The sequence below is a fragment of the Gadus macrocephalus genome, chromosome 20 (assembly GCF_031168955.1).
Source record: "Gadus macrocephalus chromosome 20, ASM3116895v1".
Lineage (NCBI taxonomy): Eukaryota > Metazoa > Chordata > Actinopteri > Gadiformes > Gadidae > Gadus > Gadus macrocephalus.
Window position 1 is genome coordinate 13,895,176 of NC_082401.1, and position 10,804 is coordinate 13,905,979.

General features: G+C 51.6%; 1 protein-coding gene across 1 annotated transcript in view; it reads right to left on the minus strand.

The window, feature by feature from the left end:
- Positions 1–10,804, minus strand: part of osbpl6 (oxysterol binding protein-like 6) — a 51,384-nt gene that overhangs the window by 22,710 nt on the left and 17,870 nt on the right. Inside the window, 8 exon segments of the mRNA XM_060040496.1 lie at positions 280–367; positions 2,229–2,357; positions 3,929–4,036; positions 5,720–5,850; positions 6,605–6,773; positions 8,084–8,176; positions 9,219–9,322; positions 10,037–10,178. Of these exon segments, the coding sequence (XP_059896479.1) occupies positions 280–367; positions 2,229–2,357; positions 3,929–4,036; positions 5,720–5,850; positions 6,605–6,773; positions 8,084–8,176; positions 9,219–9,322; positions 10,037–10,178 (964 nt within the window).

Consider the following 10,804-nt stretch of genomic DNA (forward strand, 5'->3'; position numbering starts at 1 on the left):
GTGCGTTCTTTCTTTCAAATCTAACACTAAGCAGGCTTCAACCTGCAAGCTTTATCTGATTGGTTGATAGGATTCGAACCCCAAACATCCCCTTCCTCCCATCCCCTTCCTCCCATCCTCTTCCTCCCATCCCCTTCCTCCCTCCCATCCCAGTACTCCCATCCCCTCCCAGTAGCGGCGAGGCGCTGGGCCGTGGGGTACTGTAGGGGGCCGTAGGGAGCCTGTTGTGGGGTAATCAACAGCGTCTGGGGCGGCGTGGGCTCTGCGTTGGAGACTCACTCTGTCTGGAGACATTATCGGTCACACTGGCGTTGTCCTCCGAAATGTTATCGCTCACGTCGCTGACGTATGACTCATCGTCTGAGGCCTGCGTGGGGAGAGGAGAGGGTAAGGCACACGCACGCACAAAAGGCACGCACACACACATACACATAGAAGTACACACACATACACAGGCGCACACCCACACACACAAGCAAAAACACAGCGTACACACAAACACACACACGCAAACAGGCGCACACCCACACACAAATGGAAACACACACTGGCACACACACAAACACACACACACACACAGGCGCACGTACACATATACAGGCACACACACAAATGGACAAATAAACACACACACATACACAGGCGCATACATGCACACTCACGCACATGCACACACACATACAGACGCACAGTCACACATATTCATACACTCACCGAACCACAGACACACCAACAAACACATACACATACACACACACTCGTTCCGATGACTCGTACAGTCATCGGAAAACATACACATAAAGGGACACACACACACACACACGTACGTACGTACGGACACACACTACACACACACACACACACACACACACACACACACACACACACACACACAATGCTTTTAGCCGGTGGCTAGCAAACTGCAGCAGGCGCTGGCTGCGTGTCCCACTGCAGCGATCACAGGACCAGACACTGCAGCATTTCAGCGCCGTTTCCTCAGCGCGGCAACGGGGCCACTGACGCTGCCGAGGAGAAACCAGGAGCCGTGCTTCCGGTGGCGGCAGTGCGCCGTCTGCCACATGCCCTCGTTACAGCTGTGTGATCAGCCCCCGCAGAGAGGGGGATGCTAAGCTAACGCTAAGCTAAGCTAATCAGGCGGACGCAATGAAAGCAGACAAATGGTGACTAATCACTCCGCGGAGCTGCAAGCCGAGCGCCGAGCAGAGCCGCTGGGGCTAGGTGGCTAGGCTATCGGGCTGTTATCACCGCAGGCCGATATCCTTCACAGAAGTTGAAATGGACCATAAAAGGAACATGTCCGTCCCTCGGGAGAGGGGGGGGGCATGGGGGGGGGGGGGGGAATCGTTGTGGTGAGTCATGTGCTGAACCGCAAATGGCTTATCGCCGGGAACCTTGAGCTAACCGAGGGCCCCGGCCGCCAGTGTAGGGGCCCTTCCGAGCCCCGGTGTGTGTGAGCCGGGGAGGGGGATTAGGCCCTGGGGAGGCGGGGGGGCCGGCGCGGGCCCCCCCCCCCCCCCCCGCCCCGGCTTTGTCTGGGCTTCCGCCGCGCGTTATCTCTGGCGCTCACGCGGCTCGGGGCAAACGCTGACTAACGGCAGGACTCGCGCTGAACTGTCCTCCGCGGAGCGTTATCTGCCTCCCCAGCAGCTGCCCCCCCCCCCCCCCTATTTGCCCCCCCGTGCACACACTCCTTCCTGTGCGTTTCCTCCACCCCCTGGTCCGAGTGCCACTACTGTTTAGGCGTTGAGTGTCTTCAGTTTATCCAAAGTGCTCATGTCTAGCAGATCTTTTATCCAAAGTGAGTCTCAGTGGATACCGAAACACGCGGTGCATGTCGGCAGATTGGGGGTTAATAAGATGTTAAGATAAGATAACACTTTATTGTCTGTTGCACAATTTTTCTTTGACATGGCTCCAGTCACAAATAAACATTCACACAGACATAGAAGACAAGACAAGACAAGGTAATAATCGCAGATGCATGCCTGCAAGCAGGATGTGGACGTCGGGGTGAAGCCCAGTACCTTGTACGAGAAGTAGTGAATCACCTTAACCACGACCCTCACCCAACCCTAACCCAAACCCAAACCCAAACTGTATCCTGCTGGTGGAGCCAGCAGGATACGGTTTGGGTTTGGGTTTATTTTGTGGTTAAGTCCTAAGCCGCATGACCTTTGACCTCGATGGATGGGGCGTCTTTGCGTTACCTCGTTTTCTGACGAGCTGGCGGACAGGAGCACTTCCTGGGCGTCGAAGAACTCGGACACCGATTCGGACATGGAGAGACGGCTCTCGTTCGAGGCCTGCTGGGTCAGAGGGATCCCCATCTGCTCACCCTGTGAACGCACACACACAGACACACACACGCACGCAGACACACACACACAGACACACACACGCACACAGACACACACACACAGACACACACAGACACACACATACACACAGACACACAGACACGCAGACACACACACAGACACACACACACAGACACACACACGCACGCAGACACAGACACACAGACACACACACACAAACGCACACACAAACACAGACAGACACAAACAGTTTTACTCAGACTCTTGAGTTGCACAAGAAGGACGGGGGTAAAACAGGGGACTGCAATGTGAGCGAATCAGGGTGACTTTGCCCCGGGTGGTTCTCTCTGGTGGGCAGCCAGCCATATTTACTGATTAGTCAGTTCGCCATTGTTATTCTTTGTTCTTTCTTTTTCTGTCGGGGCCTTGGCAAGTGAACTGTTAAGGTCATCAGCCAATGTGTTCGGGAAACAAACCGTTTCTCTGTTAAAAGGTCGGGAATCAATAACGCTATCGACGAATACAGTAAAGAGCGGGCTGCCAGATGGCCGAGCGGAGCGGGAACTGGGTGGTAATGAGCCAGCGGGTTTCCTCTGGTTGGTCGTTCTGACCGTGGAGTCTTCGCTCTGACCGCGGAGTCGTATCCCGAGACCGAGCAGAAAGATGGACGCAGCGTCTGTGACGTCACCAATGATTTACACACAATCGTTTTGAGGGTTCTCAGAGGGTCACCGGTTTTTATTCAATATTATTGTCAATCAACCATGAAAGTGTATGAATAGTGATTATAAGAAGATGAACTAGCCACGGACATGATTAATGAAAATAAAAAGTTTTGCTTTTGAATAAACACAATTTCTTACGTTGACTTAGAGGCCGTTAGAGGAGCTACAAGCTAGTCTCCAACGTAAACCACCTACAGGCCGTTAGAGGAGCTACATGCTAGTCTCTACAGCTAATCTCTACCATGAACCTAAATGCCGCTCGAGGGGCTTCATGCTAGTCTCTACCGTGAACCACCTAAAGGATGTCAGAGGGGCTTCATGCTAGTCTCTACCGTGAACCACCTAAAGGATGTCAGAGGGGCTTCATGCTAGTCTCTACCGTAAACCCCCTAAAGGATGTCAGAGGAGCTTCATGCTAGTCTCTACCATGAACCACCTAAAGGATGTCAGAGGGGCTTCATGCTAGTCTCTACCGTGAACCACCTAAAGGATGTCAGAGGGGCTTCATGCTAGTCTCTACCGTGAACCACCTAAAGGATGTCAGAGGAGCTTCATGCTAGTCTCTACCGTAAACCACCTAAAGGATGTCAGAGGAGCTTCATGCTAGTCTCTACCGTAAACCACCTAAAGGATGTCAGAGGAGCTACATGCTAGTCTCTACCGTGAACCACCTAAAGGATGTCAGAGGGGCTTCATGCTAGTCTCTACCGTAAACCCCCTAAAGGATGTCAGAGGAGCTTCATGCTAGTCTCTACCGTGAACCACCTAAAGGATGTCAGAGGAGCTTCATGCTAGTCTCTACCGTGAACCACCTAAAGGATGTCAGAGGAGCTACATGCTAGTCTCTACGCTGCCGTGTCGTACCTCGTCTGGCGTGGAGATGATGTTTACGCTGACCACCTGTTCGCTCAGGACCGACTCGGAGTGGATGCGGCTGAGACGCGTGCGTAGCTCTGCGTTCTGTGACAGCGCCTGCAGTGATGAAACGGCGACATGATTGCTCCAAGATCCAAGATGTGGGTCGTGTTCGGCCGTAAGACGGGTGATCGTTAAAAGTAGCGATTGAGCCCCTCCCAATAATACTGTGGGAGTCTTTCACAGTTCAGAAAAATCGATATCAGCTCCGTCCTCTGGATGGAACTGTGTGACAGGTACTAACGTCGTCAGCACCGACTGCAGATTTGTCCAGGACGTTTTAAACTACCAGCAAGCTGAAACGTTACACGTTGCGACTTGAAGGACCACTGCCACCACAAGAATTGCAAACGTAAAAATGCTCCGGGCTCAAGGGAAACCTGGGCTGGACCTCCTGAGGTAGCAAAGCTATCGGGACGTGACCTCATGATCATCTCCCGATGAAAGTCCCGACTAACAAGAACCGAGGGTCTGCCAGAGAACAACAGACGGTTAGATTGCCAAACCATCGCTTTTTCTTTTTCCTGAATTTTTTTAATCTTTCAATTGTGTGTGGGAGGAACATAAAAGTAAGTTAATAGAGTAAGATGTTCTGTATGTTCAAACGTATGACATGAGCGGTGTGCGCTCAGCTAATTATGAGATTTAAAATCCCCTGACCCTTGGGCCACCGCACCTTTAACGAATTATACATAAAAGACTCAAAACCAATTGGCAACAAAACGAAAGAGATGGTGGACGACACCGCTCGCCAGAAGGCTGTCAGCTCCGGGGAGAAACCGACCAATGAGGTCGCGGGGCTTCCGGAGAGAGCTCTGAGAAGGAAGAAGCTAATGACCCTGATGACACGCCTCCCCCCCCCCCCCCCCCCCCGCACCAATTAGTAGGACCCAAGCTCCTCGACTCGGCTGCCCGGGCGCTGACGGGCACGGCCATCTCTCCGGGAGGGGACAGTGACGGCGGTTCAGATAGAACGTTTGAGACCGGCGACTGACCGGCAAGAGCATCACAAGCGCTTGTCAGGGGTGGTGGTGGGTGCTTCCCCCTCGCGCAAACTCACAGAGCATGGTATAATAATGCTCCTCCACCGCAAGAATTTGGCCTAACGCAAATACGCCACGCTACTGCTCACGAGGTAACGTCTGGGAACCCATGACATCAGTGGCTGTCATAGCAACCGAGGCAGGGTGCTTACGCCCGCTTGGGCAGAGAGATGGGAGCTGGCGTGGCATCGGCTCATCTAAATACAAACGCTAACTTCAGGGCTTTATTTCACCTGGAGAGACTAGGGAACGATAATCTTGGCAGATCTTTTTTATCTCGACAGGGCTTTAAAAACATCTGAGGAGATAAATCTGTCTCCATCACGCGAGGGCGGCATGGGGCTCTAGTTCAATCCCCAGCTCCTCCTAGCTGAGTATCGATGTTTCCCTGAGCAAGGCACCTCACCCCGACTGCTCCTGACGAGCTGGCTGTCGCCCTGCGTGGCTGACTCCGCCGTCGGTGTGTGAATGTGCGAATGAATGGCTGAATGTGAGGCAATATTGTTAAAGCACTTTGAGTGGCCACTGGTTAAAAGAGCGCTACACAAAAGCAGTCTATTTACCATTTACATAACACCTTGATTCACAGAAATGGCAATATCTTTTGGGCCGACAGTGTTTAGTTTTTTTGCTAGACATCACGGAAGCATTGACTGAGTTTTGGGTCTGTGGCGTGGAAGGCCGTGTGTGCGTTCACCTGGGACAGGGACTTCCTGAGGGTGTTGATCTGGGCGGCCTGGCTGCTCTGCTCCTGGTCCGACAGGATCTGCTTGATCTTCTCCTTCTCGATGCCCACCGTGTTGAAGGCCGACCGCAGCAGGCAATGGACTGGGGACAAGGGGGAGCAGAGAGAACAGGGTAACTACCGCCGTACGCTGCGAGTGTGGAGCGCACACAGACGCACAACGCCATACACACACAGCCACATGCACCACACATCCCATACACACACACATCAACACCACCCACACGCACAAATATATATATATATATATATACACACACACTCATTAACACCTAGCAACCATCACAGACAAAACAGACACATTAACACACACACACACACACACACACACACACACACACACACACACACACACACAGGCCCCAGCATGGTCGATTATGTTAATAATCATCAATCCGCCCACACTAAGCATCCACTGGGCTCTGGCCCCGAGAGCAGCAGCCGCCGCCACCGCGGTAGCAGACCCTACAGCAGCAGTAGCAGCAGTAGCCGCCGCAGTATTAGCATTAGCAGCATTAGCAGCAGCAGCAGCATTAGCATCAGCAGCAGCCGCAGCATAATCATAAGCATCAGCATTAGCATCATCAGCAGCAGCATTAGCAGCACCATAAGCATTAGCAGCAGCATTAACATTAGCAGTAGCATTAGCAGCAGCAGTAGCCGCTGCAGCCACAGCATTAGCATTAGCAGTAGCATTAGCAGCAGCAGTAGCCGCCGCCACAGCAGCAGCATTAGCATTAGCATTTGCCTTAGCATCATTAGCATTAGCATTTCCCTTTCCATCATTAGCATTAGCATTAGCAGCAGCAGCACTGCCCGAGGGCCCCGTCCGCCTACCCTTCTGAGCGATGGTGCAGAAGTCCTCCTGCAGCTTGATGTAGTCGCCGGCCCCCTCCACGCAGTCCGCGTGGCGCGGCGGCGGCACCTGGAAGTCCACCAGCTCAGCGCACAGGTTGGGGTTGGACGAGTGGAGGCGGACCGGGGGGATGGCCGAGGACAGGGGTACCTGGGGGGGGGGAGGTAGGGGGGAGGGTGAGACAGGGGGAGGGAGGGGCTGGGTTCATGTCCCCGCAGTGCGTGGCTATATCAGGGGGCGAGGGGATCATCTGACCCCGCAGAGAGATTATACACCTAACACGCCGGTACTGGAAACACCAGTGTTATGTAAAACCACTTGAAACAAAGTTCAGTGTTGTTGGTTTGCATTCGTCTCTGAGTCTTGGTGAATCCAGCGTGTCGTACGATAATATGTAATTGATAAGGGGAACACATTGTGCACATATGGATGGGTGGATTCTGAAAAAGGCACCCCAGCCAAACTGAATCAGCAGTAAACTCAGGCTCTGTAGCGCGATGCACAACCAGGGAAATTAGAGAAAGCAAATTCATCCTTATTCATGCACTGCCACAGCAATCAATTTCGGTGGGTACTGCCAGAAAAGGAATGGGAAAAAAAATGGAACTTAGCTGACAAAATAAAACAAGCTTTTTTTTTGTGGTGGGGGCGGGGGGAGTTTCCTGTGTAAAGTGTGCCTAAAGTGCTTACTTAACTTTAAGTGGATCCGGAAAAGTTTCGAGCATAAATGATGTCTGACGCACGATTCGGAAAGTTATGCTAATTCCGTTATTAGTGCGCAGAGTGAAACTCTTCCGACGCCCACGCACGCCACCGAGGGAACGCCACTCTGTGAACGGGACCGCCGGGTCGGAGCGGTTTCATTAGCGTCGACGTGTGAACGTTCCCGCTCGCTAACAGCAAGTGGTGGGATAATGTCTCTGATGTCGGAATAATACAGATTATCTCGCTGCTCTTTCTATAGCCTCATATAAACAGTATTTTGCCTACCGTCAATTCAGATTTTACTCACTTTTACGTGGAAAGTCTATTGATTACATGCATCAAGTCATCAGCAAATGGTATCTAAGCATACTTTGGATGTTCACATGGACCACGGCATGTTTACATTAGCATAATTTAATTTCCAGTTGTCATGTCTGTGGCTAATTCATCTTCATACTATTTGAAGTTAATTTATAATTAAAATCAAATTGTCTAAATATATTTCTAAACATAAGACAAAATGTCTAAATATATTTCTAAACATGAGACAGTCAGTCAGTCAGTTAGCAGAAGCTTCCGGAGACTTCAGATCAAAGGGAGGAGCTAGGGCCTCTAGAGTCAGTCTGTTACCCTGGCCACGGCGCGGTCCCCAATATGTCTAATATGAATCAAATGTATTATGTGAACTCTATGGGTTTCCCCGTCCTACTTGACACATCGATGGAGACTAGGGGGCGACAGAGTAGAGCAAGTACCTGGAGCTGGAACTTAGAGTCTTTCCCGACACTTTTTGTTCTCCATCTTCGGTTCAACCGCTTCTCTTTCTTTGATAACTCTACGCAATTGGTCTAAGCCAATCAAAAACGTGGACCAAAATATAGAAAGAAATGCGGTTAGTAAGGGGTGCAAAACAAAAGCACAACAGATTCAAATCAAAGCAAACAGAGCAGGGGGGGGTGAAGGCCAGGCCGAGGTCACAGCGGGGAGCAAACACGACCTCGGGGCGGTGAGCTGAACCTCGCCTCAGAGGGAACGGCATTCAACCAAACGGGGATCAAAGCCTGCTCGATGTGAGGAGATGCAAAGGACTAGATCTTCTTCTGACTCTCGTGACAGGGGCGGCACTCTTCCACACATCAAGCAGGAGAAAGTGGCATTCTGAAGTGGTTTCAGTGATGGATGATTGGTTTTAACAGATTTAATCAATTAAATGTTAAACAGTCTTTAGTTTATACCTGAAGGAACCCGGCATCGATACCTCCAGCAGTGCGTTCTGCACACATTAATCTTCCTTAAAAACCTGACGGTTCCACTATAACACATCTCCATAGGAGCCTTAAAGGAGACTCAAATACTTTCTTAGATGTGTCAGTGTACAGAGGCACTTGTGGTGCGTTAATGTGCCTGCACGAGTGTGCATTTAATATGCGTGAGTTTGTGTATGTGTACGTATGTTTGCATTTGAGTGTACATATGTGTGTGTGTGTGTGTGTGTATGTAAATGTATGTGTGTGCATGTACGTTTATATGTGTGTGTTTGTGCGTGAACAAGTGAATGTGTGTGTGTTTGTGGCTGTGTGCGTGTACTTGTGTGTTGTTTTGTGCGTGCGTGTGCACTTGCACATGTGTCTGTATGTATGTGTACACGTATGTACACGTATGTGTACGTATGTGTTTACGTGTGTGTGTACGTGCGTCTGTGTCAGTGAGTGTGTGTGTGAGTGTGTGTGTGTGTGTACGTGTGTGTGCTTGCCTGTACGTACGTGTGTACATATGTGTTTAGGTGTGTACGTGTGTGTGTGTGTGTGTGTGTGTGTGTGCGTGTATACGTGTGCGTCTGTGTGTACGTGCGTGCGTGTGTGTGTGTGTGTGTGTGTGTGTGTGCGGTACCTGCATGTCTGTGAAGTTGGGGGCAGACTGGGTGCGCTGGAGAATCTCCAGACTCTGCAGTAACTTACTGAGCTCGATCAGGCTGGACTGGCAGCGGGCCAACTCTGGAAACACAGCGACACAGGGTCACAGGAGAACACACACACACACACACACACACACACACACACACACACACACAAACACACGAGACATACACACACAAGTGAGATATACACCCACCCTCACATGGACACACACACACATACGAGACATGAACACAAACACACACGCCAGACACACACACACACACACACACACACACACACACACACAGACACACACACGAAATATACACATACACATGAGACACACAAGCACACACACACACACACACACACACACACACGCGAGACATACACACACACAGACACACATGTGATACATGAGACGTGTATGCACCCTTGAGTAAATGCACACACACACACAGACACGCACACAAACGCAAGCACAGATAACACCCATCATCGCATGGACGCAAACACACATTCAACCACAAAGCACACCACACACACATGAGACTCACATTTACACACGTGTCCATGGGAGTGTCTCGTGCGCGTGTTTGTCCCATGTTTTATTCCCATCTCCTCCTCTGGTAGAGCGTGAGTGTGTGTATGGCGATGGTGGGGGGAGGGGCAAGGCACTTAGGCCGTTTAAATGAGTCTGATGGATGCGCCACTTGACGGTCGAGGAAGTGGTCGGTAGAGGAGGAGGAGGGGGGGGGGGGGGGGGGGGAGGGGGAGGAGCACCGTGGGGGGGGGAGGGGGGGCACTTACCCTCCGCACACTTGTCCATCTCCTCAGACTCCTGGAGCCAGGCGGCCACCTTGCTCTGCCCGTTGCTGTAAGAGGCGGGGAGGCTGCTGCTGCTGCTGCTGTTGGGGGCCACGGGCTGCCACGGGAGGTTACTGGGCTTAGCCTGGAGGGGGGGGGGGGGGGGGAGAGGGAGAGAGGGGGTGGAGGGGGGAGAGGAGGAGAGGGAGGGGGGAGGAGGGGGGGAGGAGTTAGAGGAAAGAGATGGGCAAGGAGAGGGAGGGGGAGGGGGGGAGGAGGGGAAGAGGGAGGAGGAGAGAGGGAGGAGGGGGAGAGGGAGGAGGAAAGAGAGGGGGGAGGAGAGAGGAGGAGAGGGGGGAGGAGAGGGAGGGGGAGAGGGAGAGGGGGAGGAGAGGGAGGGATTGGGAGAGGGAGAGAGGGGGTGGAGGGGGAGAGAGGAGGATGAGAGGGAGGGGGGAGATGGAGGAGGAGGAGGAGAAACAGACACACCCAGAAGTCAGTTAATTTTTAATTAGGTTGGGAGAATTGGGATTGTGCTACACTAACAGTGTCGTACAGACAGACAGACAGACAGACAGACAGACAGACAGACAGACAGACAGACAGACAGACAGACAGACAGACAGACAGATAGATAGATAAATTATAGAGAGAGTAAAATAGATAGACGAAGTCCATCTGTTTTTATATATTGTTGGCAATTAGCAAATGAAAAAAAAAACAATGGGACTATATTATAATACTATTCTAATATATTCTCCACCATTTGCC